Source organism: Apodemus sylvaticus, chromosome 16, assembly GCF_947179515.1.
Source record: "Apodemus sylvaticus chromosome 16, mApoSyl1.1, whole genome shotgun sequence".
Taxonomy (NCBI): Eukaryota; Metazoa; Chordata; class Mammalia; order Rodentia; family Muridae; genus Apodemus; species Apodemus sylvaticus.
The window spans coordinates 43,150,580-43,172,553 of record NC_067487.1 but is presented as its reverse complement, the minus strand read 5'-3'; the positions used below and the strand labels follow the sequence as shown (position 1 = coordinate 43,172,553).

Here is a 21,974-nt window from a genome sequence, read left to right as displayed (position 1 = left end):
TGGTGAAACGAAACCTTTGTACATCCAAAGATGTACAGGAGCATAACTATCTTATCCTTTTCACATGTCACATCAAAGTAAATATGGGAACCTATCCAACGGATGGGAAAAAAACGCTCTGTAGGGAGTTGCGACCCCTCCGGGAGGTGATGAGCTAGACACACCTGGCTGGCTGGCTGAGCTAGGTCCCTCCCCAACCTGGGTAGTCGAGGAGGATTAGGGAGGGAGAGGATTCACTGCCGGGCTTGCACAGCACATCCGGGCGCGCCGACAGCGGGCTGCATAATTGATAGAGGGCTGGCTCTACGCTGGGCTGGCCTCGGGTGCGCTGGGAGCGTCTCGGGGGTGGAGGCCAGGGTGGCCGGGCCCCTCCCACTCCGCTTTTTCTCGCGTCTCCTGTACCCGGGACTGGCAGTGGGCGCCTGGTTACCAGACGGTGTACACGGGGACAAACGGAAACCGATCTCAGCAAGCTGAGGGTGCAGGAGCGATCTCCTGGACCGACCCGCCCGCGCCATGCGCTCGTACACTGGCCTGAGGGCGCTTGTGGCTCCTGGTTGCCCGCTCCTCCTCCTATGTCTTCTGGCGGCGACGCGCCCGGATCGGGCTGAGGGCGATCCCGCAGGTGCCTGGGGTGTGGGGGACTGGCACGTGGGGGGCTCTGGATGCACCGGAAGAGGCGCAGTGGCGGGGACCCTCCAGCCCGACAACATCCCTTGCTGCTCGCGCAGGAGCTGCGGGGATGCAGGCGGCTGCGGAGCAGAGCGGGGGTGGCCTTTCATTGGCTGGGCGCAGATTACCCAAGGAGGAAACGTGGGAGCCCGGGTGGCTCCGTATCCGCCGGGTCTGGGGGTGATTCCGTCCCAGTAAAGCCCAGTTTGATCCAGGGTACTGGGACAGGATCTGATTTTACCTACGAAGTGGGCTAGTAGAGTACGTGGGTTTGTGGAGGGGGGTACTGGGGGTTCTGCTAGTGTGGTTTGAGAATGAGTCCACGTTCCCTGAGGCCAGCCCTCTTCACTAGAGGCCACAGCGAGGCTCTTGGATCACCTTTCCTCCTGGCAGGTATTGACTCTGGGGATGTTTTTTTTAGAGCAGAGGGTAAAAATCGCGACTGCCAGCCAACTCAAGTAAACCCAGATAAGAAAATTATACTTGTGTGTTATCTTTACACTTCAATCTTTATTTAAAAAAAAAAAACCGTTTTTCGAGGGTGTTGGGTTGCGTGTTTAAGGCATGCGGACAGAAAGATTTCCGTGAAAAACATTACCGGGTCACGATCTAGTTTGCCACGCTAACTCACCTGTTTATACTTTCTGTGTTGCAAGAGATCCAGTGCTTTTCAGTGCAATTTCCTGTGTCTGTGACCAGTAGCTCCCATCTAAGTTATCACTAACTTCTCAAGCAGTTGAAAGACTATAAGGTTTTGAGCTATTATAAATTATTTCCAAGAGTTTATACATGTAGATTTGTTGAACATAGTATAAAGGAAAATGGTCAAAGGGACACACACGCACTTTTTTTTTTTTTCCTCTTTGGATTTGGATTTGCTTTTTTTTTTTTTTTTTCTCGAGACAGGGTTTCTCTGTATAGCCTTGGCTGTCCTGGAACTCACTCTGTAGACCAGGCTGGCCTCGAACTCAGAAATCCGCCTGTCTCTGCCTCCCAGAGTGCTGGGATTACAGGCGTGTACCGCCACCGCCCGGCTCACACACGCACTTTTAACTTGGGTTCTTCTAGTGTCCGGATGTACTTGCTCCACATATGGTTTCTCCATCATAAGAATTTGGGACATGGCCTTCTAGCTGTACCTGGTTCTTCGGTTCTTTTCCACTCATAAGCTTCTGAAAATTATAGCCTCTTTTTCTAACTTGATTGTTTTTCCTCCCCACTTCCCCTTTCCTCCCCTTGCGCCTCCCCTCCCCTTCTCTTCCTTTCTTCCTCCTTCCTGCTTTTTCTTTCTTCCTCCCTCCCCGTGGGTCTGCTTGAACAGAAGCCGCTCCACCCTGTAGCTACAAACCCAGCCTACACTACTGTTTTGAGATTCAGTCTATTTTAGTTTAGTCCTAGAAGTTTGGCTTCTCCACTTGGCGGTAGTGGGAAATTTTCAGAGAGCATTAAAAAGACCAATATCCAGGTCTTGCTCTAGAAACAACTGACTCATTAATCATAGAAGGCAGCCTGGGCGTTAGTAGTTTTGGAAATTCTTGGTGCGAGTCAAAGCAGGTCAAAATCACGAGAGGACCCAGAGGGTGTATCGTTGCTGACATCGGGTTGACATCTCGGCTTCTACGGAGAGGAAAGTCGGAAGCAGATGAAACTGAATAAACATTCTGCACGGCAGGGGAACTGGGGACTCCCACAGAAGACTCAGCTCAGGTGAAAGGAGCAAATTTGAACGTCATGCTATCAGAATTCCCAGCACCCATTTGGCAGCTCACAACCATCTGTAACTGCAGGCCAAGGAGATCCTATTTGATGCCCTCTTCTGGCCTCTTTAGGCATGGCCCATAGATAGGCAAGACACACAACATAAATAAACCCATAGATGGATAGATGAATGGATAAATGAAGTGGTAAGGCCACTACAACTCTTTCTACATTTAGTATTAATTTGAACGAGATTCATCAGAGCCTTTACTAAAGAAATAACAGCAAGGTTTATTGGATGTTTTTGTCTTTCTACTTTGAACTACTCAGAAATAGGTGGCCTTTTGGGGGCCAATATCAATAATGTAAGTTAAGCTACTAATAGGCTGTGAGAGGTGTGCACCAGGCACTGTGTGTGCAGTGTGTAGCCTGATGAACTAGATTTTATTTTCTTTGACTATCAAAAGAGGAAGATGGGTAGTCATTTAAGCAATTTCCCCAGTACGTGGAGTTAAATTAGTAGTAGAACAGATAGTTTAAAGTTAGTCTTCCTCTACAGCCCATTTTTTTTTAAAGATTTATTTATTTATTATATGTAAGTACACTGTAGCTGTCTTCAGACACTCCAGAAGAGGGTATCAGAACTCATTATGGATGGTTGTGAGCCACCATGTGGTTGCTGGGATTTGAACTCAGGACCTTTGGGAGAGCAGTCAGTGCTCTTAACCGCTGAGCCATCTCTCTAGCCCCTGCAACTCATTTTTTTAAACAAAGTTCTCTGAGATAATTGGGTGTGCCCTCCAGAATTTGGAACCACTGACCAAGGACATCTACCTGTGTGAGCAAAAATGCACACCTGCATTTTTTTTTTTTTTTGAATCCTGGAATGTATTCAAGGGTCTTTCTTATATTTTTGTTGTTTTCTTTTTTTGTTTTTGTTTTTGTTTTTTGGTGTGTGCTCATGAATGGATCCAGCCATGCACATGATCATCAGAGGATAACGTAAGACTAGTTGTTTCTCCCTTGTGGGTTCTGGGAACTGAACTTAGGTTATGAGGCTTGCTTTAACCCGCTGAGTCATCTCAGTAGCCCTGATTTTTCAATTAAATAAGAGATCTAAAAATATCTTTGTAAAAGGAACAGGTAACCAGGAGTATTTTGACATCATTATTATCATAATAGTGGGAACAAGCCAAGGTGCTTTTATTTTGAAACCCTTTCAGTGGAGTAATTTGGAACAGGCATTGTAACATCCAAGGACATAGCTTGTATGCTGCCTCGATTAATTCTCTTCCCTACTAGATCCTATATTGCCTAGTAGTAAATACCTGTTGGAATTAATCTTGCTTACATGCCAGCATCTGCCTGGCATTCTGCTTGTAGAAAACACTAGCAGTTTTTGTCTTGAAAAGTATTTAAACTGATTAAATGAAGAGATTTATTATAAGCCCATCTTTAATTGGGATATTTCTGATGTTTAAAAATTTGGTCATAATTAAAATTATGTAAACTTTTGTTAAGAATATGTTTTACTAGCCTGGCGGTGGTGGTGGCGGCACACGCCTGTAATCCTAGAACTCTGGGAGGCAGAGGCAGGCGGATTTCTGAGTTTGAGGCCAGCCTGGTCTACAGAGTGAGTTCCAGGACAGCCAGGGCTATACTGAGAAACCCTGCCTTGATAAAACCAAAATCCAAAAAAAAAAAAAAAAAAAAAAAAAAGGATATATTCAACTTTTTTTTATCCTGGTACTTCATCACCCTATGGTCCTATAGTAATTGGAAGAACGGAAGCAGGAGGGACCCTTACCTGGTGGGTGGAGCTAGAATCACACTGTCTAGTGTGGATTACTTCCCCCACAAAGGGCAAATTGAGAGGTTAGGCTTAGCACTGGGAAGAAGAACCTCCTCTGAAGATTAGCGCCCCGCCCACCTCAGCTGAGTGAGGCAGCTAGCAGCAGGGGCTTCTACACCAGCTCCAGGGCAGACCAGTACAGAGAAGGTCAAGCCTGAGTGGGTGCAGAGTGCAACTGTGTGGAGACAGATGTGGCAGCTGCAGTGAGATCTCATATATACACTGGAGTTGATCATAGCACAGCCACCTGCTATGTAGTGTGTAGCCTGATGAATTAGATTCATTTTCTCTGATTTTAAAAGAGGAAGCTGGTTCCTGGGCGGTGGTGGCGCACACCTGTAATCCCAGCACTTGGGACACAGAGGCAGGTGGATTTCTGAGTTTGAGGCCACCCTGGTCTACAGAGTGAGTTCCAGGACAGCCAGGACCATACAGAGAAACCCTGTCTCAAAAAAAAAAAAAAAAAAAAAAAAAAAAAAAGAGGAAGCTGGCGCTTCAGTTAAGCAGTAAAGAAATCTGTCAAGGAAAATAAGATTCAGGATTTCCGTTAGGGCAGAAGAAAATAAAGAGGAGAGGATGAGCAGGGAAGAAAAACTTTGATGTTCTCAGCGTGAATCTTGACTGTAAGTCTCGTCCGTCAATTTATCTGTGTCACGTACGTATGTACGTACAAATACATGTATAATATATAGTATATATATATGACATGTATGTTATATACATGTGTGTCTCATGTGGCAAGTATGTTGTATGTATTTGCATGTGCATGCACAGGCTGTTGGCTTCGAGCACTATTTTTGATAATGTTGGAGAAATGGCTGCTTTCTTTGGAGCTGGGGTGGAGAAGTGTGTAGACCTGGGGCATCCTGTGTCAGGAAACAATGGAGTACTTGAAAGATGATGAGTCATGTCTGAAAGAGGAGCCAGTTTAAGGGGTTCCCATATGTCGGGTGGGGAAACAGAGCAGCCAAGTAAATCCTAGTAGAAGGTGATGGTGATCTTGCTGAGAGGTCTTGCTGTGTAGCGTGGTCTGGCCTTGCCTTATGATCCTTTTGTATTAATCTTCTGAATACTATATTGATAGTGACATTGTTAACCAATTCATGAGTCCACACTGATAAATAGTGATTAAACTAGGGGACTGTTTGGTGAAGCATAAAGTACTTTGTAGTTTTAAAGGAATTTTCTGGAAAAATCTTACAAATTCTGAAGGAGAAGAGTAACCTTACACTGGGGAAGTGTGGCAATACTGTAATCAAAGTGAAAATCATCACTAACAATATTTAAAAAAAAAGTTTTCTTTTATTTCTTCCTCTTCCCTCTTTTTCCTCTTCTTCCTCTTCCTCCCCCTTCTCTTCCCCCTCCCCCATCTACCTCCTCCCTCTCCTCCCTCCTCCTCCTCCTCTTCTCCCTCCCCCCTCCCTCCCCCCTCCTCTCCCCCCACCACCTCCATATTGGTTCCCTTGTGCCATCTGGTCTGAGACAATACGGTAAAAAGCACACATTACCTCAGTGGCATTGCTGCCAGACTGCCTATCCCAAATCTAATCTGAATTTTCCTAAGGGTCAAGGCTGTAGAAGTAAGGTCTGGTATGCCCAGAGCTGTGGCTGTGAAGGAGAATGGAGAGATGGAACGCACGTGCTTCTGACCTGGCCCTTCTGCAGAAATGCACACCGGAGAGAGACTTAGCAGGAGTGCGGCCTGAGCTGCCATTGCAGAAGTGCCAGCTTCCTGAGCTCAGTGAAGCCTGGAGGGCTATGGGGTGCTTCCTCTGCAGGAAAGACTCCGTGATGCCATCGAGAGGGCTGATTTATCTGGTCAGCAGTGTACTTCTCACATAGATCAGCAGGAAATGTCAGTTCTTGGCATTTCCAATAAACCGGGAGATCAGTTGAGGAAAAACAACATTAACTCAACTTTTTCAGAGAAAGCTTGATTTACCAAAGGGATTCCATTAAAACAGTAGTTTGTATGTTTGATACCATATTTTTCTGTTTTTAAAATGTGTGCATGCACCTGTATGTGAGTGTGTATACCATTAGGTGCTGGTGGAACAGAGGAGTGTGTTGTGTTCTTTGGATCTCAACTTACAGGTGGCTGTAAGCCACTTGGTGTGAGTGCTGGGAACTGAGGCCAGGCCCTCTGCAGAAGCAGTGAGTGAGTTTAGCTGTTGAGTTGTCATCTCCTGGTACTGTTTATAAAAGAACATGTTCTTAAACAGAAATAGATGTGTACTGAGGCTGACTGATTTTCTCTTCTCCTTCCCTCCTTCCCTTTCTCCCTCTCTCCCTCCTTCCATCTCTCCCTCTCTCCCTCCCTCCCTCCCCTCCTTCCCTCCCTCTTCCTCCCCCCCCCCCCAACCTTCTGGCTTCTCATATTTCACAATAACAAGGACAACCTTGTGACTCAACAATTCAGCACACATACACTAACACGGAAGTGAAAAGAAAAAGGTCCTTCTTAACAACAGTTTATTAAAAATAAACTCCTGGGGCCTGGAGAGATGGCTCAGTGGTTAAGAGCACTGACTGCTCTTCCAGATTTCCTGAGTTCAATTCCCAGCAACCACACAGTGTCTCACAACCATCTGTAATAGGATCAGATGCCCTCTTCTGGTGTGTCTGAAGACAGTGACAGTGTATTCACATACATTAAATAAACCTTTTTTAAAATAAATAAACCCCCGAAGATACCATCCTCATTCAGGTATAACAGAATATTTCTGTGATGGTAGAGGAAGGAGAGACTTCATTAAGGATGGCACTCTTCATTTTAACAAATACTTTGTTTTTTCTGTTTTCTAAGTTACTGAGATACATTAGCATAGCTAATGTATCCATCTTAAGCCGAGACGAGACTGAGTCTCCTCTTTTGTTTTATTGGGGAGGAGGCGTGGAGTTTACATATCTGTGGTTGGCCTCAGACTCACTGATAGGATGAAAAACTGAATTCCCCATAGCCCCACCACCACCTCCCGAGAGTGCTGAGATTACAGGCATGTGCTGTCACATTCAGGCACAGAACCTTTTTTGGTCTTTCAGTTACACAAGTCAAGAACCTGACGTGGAATTTTGATGGATCTGAACGCCCAGAGTGCCTTTGCCTTATGTCTAGGGGCAAGGAGCAAGCTGTACCTGGTTTCCTGTTTATGCTTCAGTGAGCCACCCAGCAATGGGCTTCTTCCTAAAAAGATCCTTAAAGTAGACCCAGGCAAGGAGGCTGCTAGTCACCCGTGAAGACGGACTTAATATTTGTGCTTTCAATTATTTGTGTGTAAACTGTGTGGGACAGACCAGGGGGTTACAGGACTGGACCAGGGGGTTGCAGGTTATGAAAAGCAGCATACTGAATCAAGAACAAGGGTAGAGGATCTGTCTACTCAGAACCAAGGTTTCTTGGTCTTCCCATCAATCTGCCCCTCCCCCTCCCCTTCTCCTCCCCCTCGCCCCTCCCATCTGGATAAGGCATGGTTGTAGGGCTGTTATTGTGGAATGTGCTAGGAGATCATATAAAAGTACACGTTGTGCTTGTCATGAAACTTTCACTTTTTAAAACTCAACTATAAATGGCCTTCTTGACTGGTAATTCTCATATTATCTGAAATACTAGTTACCTATCTGGAAGATTATTCATTTGTGACTCTTAAAGGTTGACTTTTCAATGATACCATCAGGACAATGTATTACAGTTCTTCTGTATTTTTATTTTCTCAACAAACTCTTGAAATCTAATGGCCACAATGCATAATAGGGGATAAAAATACTAGATACCTAGAACCTGGAAGTGTAATTCTAAATGCATTTGTTCATGAGCAGGATTTCACCTGGTAATAATCTGTTTTAAAGATACAGGTAAGTCATAACATGCAGTCCTGTGGTTACGTATAATATTGCCTCCAGGAAGAAATACACTGATTTTTACACTTAAGATTCTTACCAGTATATTTTACTTGTTCTAAGTTGTAGTGTTTTTTTTTTTAATAATTGTGTATTTATAATATTGTATGTTAGCATGTTAAAATGAGGATTTATTCAAAATAATCTAGAGTGTGCATTGACAGTAGCATAGAGGTGAGACATAATAATAGATTACCACTTCTTTTTCTCAGTGCTGTGGCTTGAATACAGAGTCTTCTACATGCTAGACAAATGCTCTACCATTGAGTTATGCCATCTTGTACAAGAAGGATTAAATCTGAAACACGAAATATAATGAAGAGAGAGAGAGAGCGAGCTCTGCAGTTAAGAGAAGTGCACTGTTCTTGCAGAGAAACCAGCAGTTTTTTCCCATCCTCCTGGCAGTTCAAGGGGAGCTGACGCTATTCTGTCTACACAGGCTTCTGCATGTGTGTGATACACACATACTCACAACGGCACACATACACACAATACATTCTTAAATCTAGAGACGATGCCATGAAGAGATTGGGAAAGATATTGTCCTTTTAAATTTCCTCTAAGTATTGGGGGCTAAACAGAGTATTTTGCACATGCTCAGAAGTGTCCTACCACTGACATATCCTAGTCTTTTATTATTCTGAGGCAGTATTTCACTGCCCTCAAGTATTTGCCTAGGCGGGCCTTGAATTTTCAGTCTTCCTGCCTCAGCTTCAGAAAAAACTGCACCGGCCTGAACCATCTGGCCTATAATCATCACATTTAGGGGAAATAGTTATTTTTGTAGGAGATGCTCTTGAATGGATTTATTTCCTTACTTAAGTAAAAACAAATCTTAAGACTCTGTGTAGTTTTCTAGTATTTTCTTCTGTCTGACACCCTTTCCAGTTTGCTGCTTCTTTTAAACAAAGCACAAAGTTCAATGTGTGAAATGTAGATAGTTTTAAAAGGACTATAGCATTTAGTTCATTTGGTAGTGTTATATCAATTTTAAGCCCCTCTACTCTAGCAAGATTATTTTAATATGTAACGTGAAAAATACCTACATGGAAACACTTCATGTCAAGTAATAATAGGTAAAAATTAGGTTACCCACCCCTCAGTTCTTTGAGGCATTATCTTCATGCACCATCTCTTCTTCTGAGGGAGGAAGAAAAAAAAAATCCTCTAATCTCTGGAACAACCATGAGTTGTTATTCTTTTATGTTGGTATTTTGCCACTACCTGTAAGAGAAAGCCAAGTGGAAAATGTCCAGGAATGATTAAGACAAGGGTGATTGTAATACCTCGAAGAATGCATGTTTTAAAATTGGCACCGTCACCCAATATGTATGTGACTTCCAATCCCCTCCCCCCCCTTTCCTGAAGAATTGATATTTACTGTAGAGACATTGCTATCAGAGCATTGAACTGTGTCGACCCCATTTTGATAGTTCAGGTCCCAAGCCAACTTGGCTTGGGACATGCAATTCTTACCTCTCCATTTAATTTTTCTTTTTTGTGACTCAGCCTGATCCTTTCAGGGTCATATCTGTCTGAGTCTTCTCCCTGCCAATTTCGGTTGCACACACATGCTTGCTAAATCATCCCCTTGCTGCCAGCTGTCCTCTGAGAAGTAGAGAGGTTTCCACACTCACTTCTTTGATTACAGAAAATGTCCTGAGATCTCACTTTTGCTCTTCTAGGGTCTTCTCCCTGCTTCTATACTGTAGCATTCCTTCATCCTGCTTCTTAAAGGAATTCTTTTTTTCAAGTTCAGCAGAAAGTAGAATCTGCTAAAGATCGATGCTTTAGGTGGGCAAAGGTGACATATTCTTTTTAAGCCCAGCACTCAGAAGGTAAATGCAGGTCCCGAGTACAAGCTCACCCTGGTCTACAGAGTTCCAGGACAGTCAAGGAAGGCTACACAGAGAAATCCTCTATCTTGAAAAACCAAAATAAGATAATAAGATAAAAAGATTGAAGCTGGGCAGTGGTGGCACACGCCTTTCATCCCAGCACTTGGGAGGCAGAGGCAGGTGGATTTCTGAGTTCCAGGATAGCTAGGGCTACACAGGGAAAGATTGGTGGGGCTGGAGAGATGGCTCAGTGGTTAACAGCACGGACTGCTCTTCCAGAGGTCCTGAGTTCAAATCCCAGCAACCACATGGTGGATCACAACCATCTGTAATGGGATCTGATGGCCTTTTTTGGTGTGTCTGGAAACAGCTACAGTGTGTGTGTATATATATAAATCTTTAAAAAAAATGATGGTCTAATGAAGATGTGGCATCAGCACTCAGGTGGTATCAGGGTTACATATTTGAATATATATGCATATATATATGAACTGGTAGGATATATATGCATACATATATATATATATATATATGAACTGGTAGAAATGGCTGAAAGAGCTAGTATGTTCTGGAACTCTCCAGATTCTCTCATCAGGTGGCCTGGTTTTCCTTCTCTTCTTCTTCTTCCAGCTTCTATGAGCAGAGGTTTTTGTCCAGCCTCAGCTTTAGATCTCCTTCATGTTCCTCTTTCTAATGTAGATGCCAGATAAATTCTTTCAGAGTTGGTCCCTGGAGATGAAAAAGGAAAGAAATGCCCAGCTGTGATCCCCTGACTGTGATCTCATTCCCTTTCTAGAGTCGGGTTTACTCCCTGTAGATCCTGTGCTAATGTGTGAGAGACACAGGCTTGGGACAGTTAATACCAGAAATAAGTGCCTCTCTGAAATTTTAATGACTTTCAATCACTTGTGACCCAACGGCTGCTTTACCACTTGTTAGCTCTTCCGGGATCTGCTTTCCCACCTCCTGCTCCTTGTCAGCACACAAAGTATACCAGGTGTTTTTCTCCTTACTTGGTCAAGTGGGGTCAGAATAAAAATGTCACGACCTCCCCCCCCCTTATTTTTTCAGTTGTCAATCTCTGGGTGAATCATAATAATGATTATCAGGCTGAGTTTGGTTTGCCTCTCTGCAAAGGTCTCCCTTCTTGTTTCAGCGATAGGGCACATGATGAGAAATCTCACAGTGGTCAGCCAGGCCAGGAAAAGAGGGCTTGCGAATAATGGGATATATGCTTGGCACCGTTCAAGGTCAGGTGGCAGTCACGTGACTTGCTTTTCTATTCATTTTTTCCTTTCTAAGGAACACTGAGTGGTTCTCTTGTGGCCTCTGCCTTAACATACTCCATATGTGCTTTGCCCAAGTGGGAATGAATCATTTTTTTATTAGGAAAAGAATGTTGACCGGACCCCTTTATTGTGTGTGTGTGTGTGTTATATATGCTACATATGTGTATATATATATATGCTATATATAAGTATATATGCACTAAACGGTATTATATATACACACACATGCACACCCTAACACGACACAAACACACACATCCAAACTCTGGTCGTTAGGCCTGGCAGCTAGCACCTTTACCTACTAAGCCAACTCTAAGTTGTTTTTCAAATAGTCACCCAGTCTTGGTGAGGATATCTAAAATGTAACCACACGGAATTTGTTTTATAGATTCAGCTTATACAAGTCTACCTATTCGAGAAGAAATGATGGCGAAGTACTCAAACCTTTCCTTGGAGAGCTATAATATCTCAGTGACAGGTAAGTAGGTCCCATCTCAAAATTCCAAACTAAGTTTGAAAAGATTTTAAAATAAGTCATGGCTTTGGTCTCTCCAGGCTTGGGTTTTCGTTATGACAAATGATTGTAGAATTTTTAAATTAATAAGAGCAGTCTGTTCAGTAAAAAACACTACAGTAGCACGATTAGAATCTAAACTCTTTCAACCTGCTTATTACATTAGAAACTAGTATTTTACTTTCTTTTTATTGATGCCATATGCAGTTTTTGACTATTTCCCCAGTCCTTTGAATTGTTTCTCTAGTCTTTGTTTCATGTGACTAGACAAACAGTGTGAGGGGCAGATTTTCCAAGCCAATGCCAGTATGTGATGAATTATTTGTTTTGTGTTTGTTTGTTTTGTTGTAGTTCTTTTTTTTTTTTTTGACTAGACATTGTTGAAAACCTTTGTAGCTCTTTGTTATTCTCAGATCTTCATATTACAGTATTTGGGATTCATTCTTGTAAAAGTCAAATCTGTATTTCCGTGTCATTGCTCATTGTGTGTGTGTGTGTGTGCGCACACGCGCACGCACACGCATATTCTAGTTATTGATTGTCTCTGTGAGATGAACCACTTATTTGAGAAGGATACAGGGGAGAATTCTTTGGCCAGTCTCACAGAGTGGATTTCAGGAACCAAGTCTCACTCAGCACAGCTTGGTGCTTGGAAATCAAAGATTAATGCTCAAGGCTACAACAAGAAATACTTTATTAACTTAAACTGTGCTAGGTATTTACATGACCTACAGAAGGCTTCACTCTTATTCTAATAGTTCAACTGAAACCAGATTCCTGTTCTTACTGAAAGAGTCGTTGTTCATGGCTGCCCATTGTTTATTGCCTTGATTTGGGCGTGTCACTCTGGGTGTCCCCTGCACTTCCCTTGGTTCCAGTCTGAGCATCCTAAGGACCAGTGCCTAGGCCTGATCATGATTTCTGTGTACTTAGCTGTTTTTCCATCTTTTCTCTTAAAGATCCTGCTAGCTTGCCTGTCTTCCCCAAAACAGAACGCCTTATTTGCTACAGAGACACTTGGAGATTTTGAATTGGGAACTTTTCTTCTGTTGCAGCAGTTCTTATGAAGTAAAGCCTTTTCTAAAGCTCTGAACTGATGTTTACTTAAGAAAAGCAGTCCTGGAGCTTTGGCTCAGTGGTTGAGGTCACCCGACCTACAGTCCTTGCAACCATACTATGTTTTGCCAGGCAGAGGTAGCGCACACCTTTAATCTCAGCACTTGGGAGGCAGAGGCAGGTGGATTTCTGAGTTCTAGGAGAGCCTGGTCTACAGAGGGAGTTCCAGGACAGCTAGGGCTACACAGAGAAACCCTGTCTCGAATAAACCAAAAAAAAGAAAAAAAAAGCAAAGCAAAGATCTGACGTTAATTTTGATACACTTGAGTCTCTGAGCTGTGGGTGCATCTCATGTGGGCTTAGCTCTCTTGTTGGGAGCTACATTTATTGGTACATGGAATTTAAATTTGAACCATAGGCATTATCTTACTTCTGGCAAACTTTTTAAAGAGTCCTCTCATGAAAATTGGTTGATCTGGAACCTCACTTGTCACATCTCCATCATGCTGGCATTAGAGGTCATCCTAATGTCTGGAGTTTGTGTTTTCCATGAAGGATGTGTTTTGCCAATAGTGATTGCAACATCAGCCTTGCTTGTAAATAATACTCATGGCCTCTCCCCTCTTGCTGTGTCTCTGCTTTCTTTTTCCCTCCGGCCAGTTTGGAAATTGATATTTCTATCGGCTTAATGTATGTTTTGTAGAGAGAGTCAAGCATACATAATACCTTAGTTACAAATCCTGGGCCAGAATGCCAACTTTGGCTGCGCTCCACAAACCTATTTAATGAGAAAGGGAAATATGTGGACCCTGTGCCTGGGAGAACAAACAAGCGGTGGCCTTTGGTTTACAGATGGAGGAATAACAACAACATGATTACTTTTTTTTAACATGAGATCTTTTTTATGGACTTGAGAAAGTCATGGTGTTGACTGTGTGCCACATGTCTTTTTTCTTTTCCTTTCTTTTCTTTTCTTTTCTTTTCTTTTCTTAATAGGATTTAGCCTTCATTGCAATTCTTTGAAGTGAGCACTGTTGTTATTTCAGTTTGTAGATGAAAACAGCCACACAAAGAGATTGAGGGAGAACTGACCAACCCCAAGTGGGAACTGGCTTTTGAACCCAGGCAGTCTGGCGCCAGGGTCTGTGTTGGGCCAAATAACTTCTTAAGGTCAAATTATCCATTTCTTTTAGCAGTATCACTCAAACAACTGTGCTTTTTATTCAGGTGAATAATAGAGTAGCTCTGGAGTGTTATATTCAAAATCTATGAAAGTAAGGTGATATTAAATGCTTTAACCCTAACTAGGTTAAGTTTAGGGACTGTATTTCCTGAATAATGAGTTTGTAGATGTGGAATTGATGTTACCAAAGAGGGAAAAATATCTTTCCTCTCTCTGCTATTACTGTTTTTTTTTTTTAAGTAATCTTTTGATAATGGGCTATTTGGCACTCATTGCTTATATTACTGTAATTAGAATGTCTCTATATTGTTACTTTCAGTGTTTTCTCTTCTGCAAATTTGTACTTTTTTTTTTTAATGTGTCAGTGTTGTAGTTTAAACAAGGAGATGAAAATTCAAACATCAGCTGGCCACTTTCTGGTGACGCAGAGGTGAAGGTTACATGGCTGACCCAACCCATATTGTGTGTTTACCAGCTGAGGTGAGAGCAGGTGACCTGGCAAGGTCCCCAGGAGGGGAAGAGGAAGCAGAAGCCAAAGCTGGAGGTGCACTGTGCTGATTTAGCTGCTGTAAGGTTTGGTAATGTCACTCGAGATGATGAAATGCAACCTTGTTGCCTAGCCACAGGCAGGCGGGACCTCACAGGTTGTAGGGTCAGGAGCTTGAGCAGATGGATCCTGTGTGTGTGTGTGTGTGTGTGTGTGTGTTGGTTCCTGTGCAGCTGCTCTCCTAGTCCGCTTGCCAGTCTCCTGGACTTCTTGCCTCAGGGAAGAAAGATCCTAGAGCACTTCAGTGGCCTGAAGCAGTTAGTGATATTTTGGGGATCTAGTTGTCAAGTCTGACATAAAAACTGGTCATGCAGAAAGAAGAAAAATGTGAGTGAGCATCGACATTCACAAGGGGTGAAAGAGGAAACAGGACACAGTTCGCTGGAGCACTGGACAGAACAGAGGCAGAAGGTGGCACCTGCCCTCCATCTGGGCTCTTAGTAGCAGAAATATTAGCACTGTTGACTGGAGAGTTCTTGCATGTGTCTGTTTGGGGCGTTGTAGGATGTGTAATGGCATCTTAGACCTGTTGATGATGTGAGGCCAGATACATTTATTATGCAGATATATTTGTCTTCATTACAAGTGTTACAATGAGGGAGCTCTGTGTCTTAGTTTCTCCTTGCGACAGTGGAGTACCTGAAGCAGCCTGCTCCTGAAGAGGAGGTTGGTTTACTCAAAGTTGTGGAAGCCCAAATAACTCCCAGTCCTAGTCAATGCCCATAGAAGATGATGAAGCCTTGTGGGAGAAAGCACACAGAGCTTGACTCTGGAGGTAGGGACAGCTGTGTTCTAACAGACTGGCTGCTTGACTTCTCTTAAGAAGTTAGAGTTTTGCCAAGAGCTATTTAATCCCATTATAGGGCTTCTAGTGGTCTGAGCATGAATTAAGTCCCACTTTTTGGATGTTTGTTTTGTTATCTTTTTTGGTTTTTGGGGTTTTTTTGGTTTTTGGTTTTTTTTTTGTTGTTTTTTTTTTTTTTTTTTTTTTTTCCAGATAGGGTTTCTTTGTGTAGCCCTGGCTATCCTGGATCTTGCTCTATAGACCAGGGTGGCCTCGAATTCAGATCTGCCTGCCTCTGCTTTCTGAGTGGGGGATGTATCCTTGTGAGACCATGATGTTTTAGTTTTTAGAGACATGCAGGTACACAGCTGTGACCACACACAAGACAGGAGTAGAAACTGGAAGCCCCAGAAAGCTGATCCTTCCTGGGTAGACACACAGTGGAAGGTTTGACCTCAGGGGAAGAACATCAGCTAACAGCCCAAAGAGAGGACAAGTTGTCTTCTTCAGTTTAGCCCCGTACAGTGTTGAAAACTCAGGGCTCCTATCACTGTCAGTTACGAAAAATAAAATGCAAAGAAGTCCTCTAAAACCCTGCCCCCACAAAGTCCCCAGATTATTTATAGGCATTGGAGAGGCTTAGGGTACAAATTTATAATAGTTGCACTTTTGAGGCTCCACCAAGCTGTGAAATAACACAGAAAGGAACCCCCGTGGCTGCTTTTCCCGCAGAAAAGCCATGAAGAACACAGTGGGAAGGCTGCACCCCTTTCCCTGGGTGTGCAGTGACGGCTGAGCATGTGAACATAAGATGTCAGTGAGCTTCAAAGCACCTCTCATACACTCCACCAAGGAGCAGTAGGCCAAGCCATCGTGGACCCATGCTACAGAGACACTCACTGGAGAGGAACTGTGGCAAACATGCTTAATGTCTTTCGACATCAGTTCTTGGTGCTCTAGGCATAATACACACACCCTGCTAGCTTGCCTGTTGTATAAACAGTGTAAATGGATTAGTCTTGGTTGGCTAGGGTATTTTGTTTTTTGGATTTGGTTTTTTCGAGACAGGGTTTCTCTGTGTAGCCCTGGCTGTCCTGGAACTCACTCTATAGACCAGGCTGGCCTCGAACTCAGAAATCCGCCTGCCTCTGCCTCCCAGAGTGCTGGGATTACAGGCATGCGCCACTACCGCCCGGTGGTATTTTCTCTTAATGAGCTTGCTTGCACACACTTTTCTGTTATAAATTATATAACAGTAAACACCCACTAGATAACTCCATGGGCGCAGCATAGCCCCCAATGCTTGCCCTAAAGAGTACTGTGAAGCAGAATTACTGAGTTAGAAATTATGTGCTCTTTTGGTGGATACTGTGAAGTTATCCTGCTGACTGTCCGCACAGCTTGTCCTTTCCCACGCCCATGTTTCAGCCAGTTTCCCTGTCTTCACCCACACGAGATCCTATCAGACCCTTTGAACTTTGTCCTTTGTGAGTGTGAAAGCTGAGGTGCTGTATAAAGTAGCATTCTGAATTTAAACATACTTTTTCTTCATGCCAGTGGATATTTGTTTATTGATATTTTTTACTGATTTCCTATTTGTTTTGAAAAATTGGTGGAAATGAGGTAGAACTAAAGAACATATTCCTTTTGGGTATGCTTTTTATAAAAGTTAAAATACTTTTGCCCATTGCATAATTTGTGCGTGTGTGTGTGTGTGTGTGTGTATGTGCACATTTGCGTGTGGAAGCTAGAGGTTGATGTTAGTTGGCACCTGGCTTCCTCCACCTTATTTTATATCTATGTCTATGTCTATGTATGTGTATATATGTTTACGTATGTGTATATATGTTTGTGTATGTGTGTATATGTATGTGTTTATATGTTTATGTATGTGTATATATGCTTATGTATGTATATATATGTTTATGTATGTGTGTATATGCATGTTTTTATATGTTTATGTATGTGTATATGTGTGTATATGTATGTGTATATATGTTTATGTATGTGTATATATGTTTATGTGTATATATGTCTATATATGTGTTTATATGTTTATGTATGTGTATATATGTTTACGTATGTGTATATATGTCTATGTATGCTTGTTTGCCTACATGCGAGTCTGTACAATACCTGCATGCTTGGTGCCTGTGGAGGCCAGAAGAGGGCATTGGATTCCCTGGTGGTCTGCAGATGATTCAGACACTATGCGGTTGCTGGGAATTGAACCTGGGTCCACTGGAAGAGCCTTGGGATTTATCAGCATGTATTGTAGGGGGGCGGTAGGAATTTAAGGTCAGGTCTTCATACTCACACAGCCAAATACTTTACAGACGTAGGCTCTATCCTTACCTAGTAATTTTTGTAGTCAAGTTTTGTTATACGATTCACCCATTGCCTTCGTAGTTTCTACCCTTCACTTAAACATTTTCAGTCATTCATTTTATTTTCGTTCATTCACTTTACGTCCTGATCCCAGCTGCCCCCTCTCCTCATCTTCCATTCCCAGCCTCATATACCCCTATCCCCCCTTCCCTTCTCAGAGAAGAGGAAGTCCCCCTTGAGTCCACAGCCCACCCTGGCTCATCAAGTCACAGCAGGACTAGGCACATAGTCTAGTAACCAGGACAGACACTTAGAACAGACAAGATAACCCGGCTAAGGGAAAGACGGCGGCTAGGGGAAAGATGGCGGCTAGGGGAAAGATGGCGGCTAGGGGAAAGATGGCGGCTAGGGGAAAGATGGCGGCTAGGGGAAAGATGGCGGCTAGGGGAAAGACGGCGGCTAGGGGAAAGATGGCGGCTAGGGGAAAGATGGCGGCTAGGGGAAAGACGGCGGCTAGGGGAAAGATGGCGGCTAGCGGAAAGATGGCAGCTAGGGGAAAGATGGCGGCTAGGGGAAAGAGAGGCAACAGAGTCAGAGTCGGCCACAAATCCAATTGTTAGGGTGCACACATGAAGACCAAGCTGCACAGCTGCTACATATGAGGGCCTGAGTCCAGCCCACACATGACGAATGCTCTTTGGTTCAGTCTCTGTGAGCCTGTGAGGGCCCAGGTTAGTTCACTCTATAGCTATTCTTGTGTCCTTGACTCTTCCACGCCCCTCTATTCTTCCCCCGACTCTTTCATAAGAATCCCTGAGAGCTACCTAATACTTAGCTGTAGGTCTCTGCAACTGTTTCTTTCAGCTGCTCGATGAAACCTCTAAGAAGACAGTTATGCTAGGTTCTTGTGAGTGCCACAGAGTACATGCAGCGGTACTCAGCTTCTGGGTACTGTAAAAAAACGAAACAAAACAAAACAGGGTGAGCAAGCCAAGGGGAGCAAGCCAGTAAGGAACATTCCTCCATGGCCTCTGCTTCAGCTTCTGACTCCAGGTTACTGCCTTGAGTGCCTGCTCTGACTTACCTTCTCAACAGACTGATAAGGACTCTCCCATTCTATGTTGCACTTGGCTTGGGTGTTTATCACAGCAGTAGAAAGCAATCTAAGACAGTGTGCATATGCATACTGAAATAAATGTCTCATCAAGGCAGAGAAGGTGGAAGTCGATCTGAATTTGGAGACAAGTTAGTGGTATGGAGGTTCTTGTTTTGTAAATGAAGAGACAGAGAATTATAAAATGATACTTCCAGTTCCAAGAGAAGTAGTGGGACTGGCCCTGGTGCCCTGAGTGTAGGGGAGGGGTGTGCTGTTCTGAACTCTGGATTGGTAGACCTTCTCCCCACCATGCTTTCTCTCCCAGAAAGCTTGCTACAGCTCCTGTCCCCTCTGCAGTCTTTCTCCCTGGACAAGGGGTGTCACTGTGACACTGCCCTCTCCCTCCTCTTTGGGAGCAAGCTCAAGTCAGCCTGATTCATGATTCCTCTCGCTAGCGCCTCCTGACTTCCGGCATACCTCACCACCTAGCCTGGCCTAGCCTATGTGAATGATTTTGGTAAAGCTGGCTTTGCCTTCACTGCGTAGAAGCCGTCCTTACAGACCTGTGCTTCCCTTTTTGCTTTGAGGATGCCCATATAAAAACAAGCTGGGTTTGATCACAAGGCTTATGGGTTGTGAGGATTTTCAGAGGGAAGGTTTTGTTGTGGTAAAAGACCCTAAGCTACAGGCCTGTTTCCTATAAAGAAGGAGATTTTAGCAAAGTAGCAGGAGATTCAACTGGCAACATACATGTCTTTGAAAGGGACACTGGATCCTTGCCTCTCTGTCTCTGTTTCTCTGTCTCTGTTGCCTCAACTCATGGATGTCTGAAGAAGAGTGAACTTTCCTCCTGAAGCTGATGGTCTCAAGTCATTTATGTCACAGCAATAGAAGATTGAATAATATGAAGATTTTTTTATATTATTGAGTCCAATAAATAACTGGACTCCATAAAACAGCAATTATCAGTCTTCACTTCAATGTATGGATTAATTAGAGAGAAAGATAAAATTGTAACTTAAAGTGTAATGTTGTTTTCTTTTCTTTTTCTTTTCTTGAGAGATGGGGAGAGGGAGGGAAAATGAGAGGGAGGGAGGGGGGAGGAGTAAAGGTTTCATTTTCCTTGGATGGGGTACCATAACTGGTTAAAAGACGATTCTGCCTAAGTCTGGCTTGGTAAATCAGTATTTTGGGGGGGGGGGTTAGGTACAGGAGCAGGGTGAGATTTCCTTTTGTGTGACTGTCTCAAAGGTAACTATGTCACTCATAAAGTTTGACTTCCTGTACATCTCCCATATTTACAAAAAACCTCAACAAAGATAGTCATACTTACCTAGCAGGATTTACCACATTTATAACAGAGTTATGAATCTTCTCACTTTCTGAATTGCTAGAACTTTCTACGTTTTAGTGACTTCTGAAGTCTTATGAGCTGCCTTACTCCCTCCAGGAGGGAATGCTTCAATTAATTGTACTTTTAAAGCTTATTTGAAAACACTATATAGAAATTTCCAGTTATATTGTTGAAGATAACATGGTTCTAAATGGTCACAGTAGATGTACCTACAGTCTTTATTTACATTTCTTAAGATGGCAAGTTGCTAAACATTTCTACCAAGATCTTATGTATACAGGAGACTATTTAGGCAGTTATAATTATTACAGTGGATTAAGAACTTGTGTCTTTTTTATTTTTATTTTAATATTATTATTATTATTATTGGTTTTTGGTTTTTCGAGACAAGGTTTCTCTGTATAGAGCTGACTGCCCTGGAACTCACTCTGTAGACCAGGCTGGCCTCGAACTCAGAAATCTGCCTGCCTCTGCCTCCCAAGTGCTGGGATTAAAGGCGTGCGTCACCACTGCCCAGCCTTATCTTATAATTCTTGTTGAAGATAAATTCTCGGGATGTAGTCTAGGCTGGTCTTAAAATTGTGATCCTCCTGTCTCAGCCTCCAAAGTTCTGAAATCACAATATTTATATTTCAGGAACCAAGTACATTTCTACATTCCTAGAGCCATAGATGTCATGGGTGTTTTGCAACTAGGTGGCAGAGATGCGCTGCCCTTGTGCAATATTAGGGAAGTTGAAACATCTCTTGAGCTCACAGTCAGTCTCTTGCTTAACCACAAGAGATTTTCAGGGGTAGAATTTTCTGCCTAGTTTTGATGCTGTGATTCTGTGACAGGAAATAAAGCAAGCTGCGAAAAAGTCATGAAAAACAGTGAAATAATAGTGACCTGGGAAAGGCTGTAGTGGAGAAAGGCTATGCTTTTGTACCACTGGAGAGCATTTAGTTGAGAATATGAGTGTTTTTTTTTTTTTTAAATTAGATATTTGCTTTATTTACATTTCAAGTTTTAACCCCTTTCCACATTACCCCACCAAAAGAAAACTCCCTATGTCATCCCCCTCCCTCTGCTCACCCTCCCACCCAATTTGCATTCCCCTATTCTGGGGAATCGAGCCTTCACTGGACCAATGGCCTCTCCTCTCACTGATGTCTGAAATAGTCATCTTCTGCTACATATGTAGCTGGAGCTAGTCCCCCCATGCGTACTGTTTGGTTGGTGGTTTAGTCTCTGGGAGCTCTGGGGGGTGAATGTGAGTGTTTTAAACGTGTTCATCTGACAGCTATTGCTCCCTTTGATAAGCAGCTATGCTTTCAAGTTTCCTTTGACTTGTTTTTTTCATCTGAAGTCTTGGCTTTGAACAGTTAGGAGGTGAAGCCAGGGATGTTATTTGCATAAGAATGGATCTTTCAGAGTTTGTGTGCTATGTGTTGTTGGTGAGGGAAGAATGTGGGCTCAGCCACACTCACCTTTGAAGTTCTGTGCTGTCTGTACCTTAGTCACCTTGGGTGGGAGTCTCCTCTCTGTAGCTTATCTGTGAAGTTGGTGGCTGCTTATCCCGTAAACACTGCTATGACTTCCTGTAAACACTGCTATGACGATGGATGGAATGATGCAGCCCATGCAGTCACCCTGCAAGTCCTCACCTTGCCAGTGGGCTTTTATCACATTCCTCACTTAGGTGGCAGGAGCACGCTTACTCAACACTGCCCTGCAGAGCACAGTGCTTTCTACAGACTTCTTGCACATCAGCCCATTTCATGTATAACAATAGCACGAGGCAGGCAAGAAAACTGGAGAACCACGGGTTGCTCAGGATATAAGTTCATGGTAGAACCTTTGCCCAGCAGCCTAGGTTATACAGGG

General features: G+C 43.3%; 1 protein-coding gene across 1 annotated transcript in view; it reads left to right on the top strand.

Annotated features, from left to right (window-relative positions):
- Positions 1-321: 321 nt before the first annotated feature.
- The window catches only part of Emb (embigin), a 53,969-nt gene continuing 32,316 nt past the window's right edge, over positions 322-21,974 (top strand). Inside the window, exons 1-2 of the mRNA XM_052159405.1 lie at positions 322-625; positions 11,635-11,724. Of these exons, the coding sequence (XP_052015365.1) occupies positions 517-625; positions 11,635-11,724 (199 nt within the window). The 5' untranslated portion in view covers positions 322-516. The remainder of the gene's footprint in view (positions 626-11,634; positions 11,725-21,974) is intronic.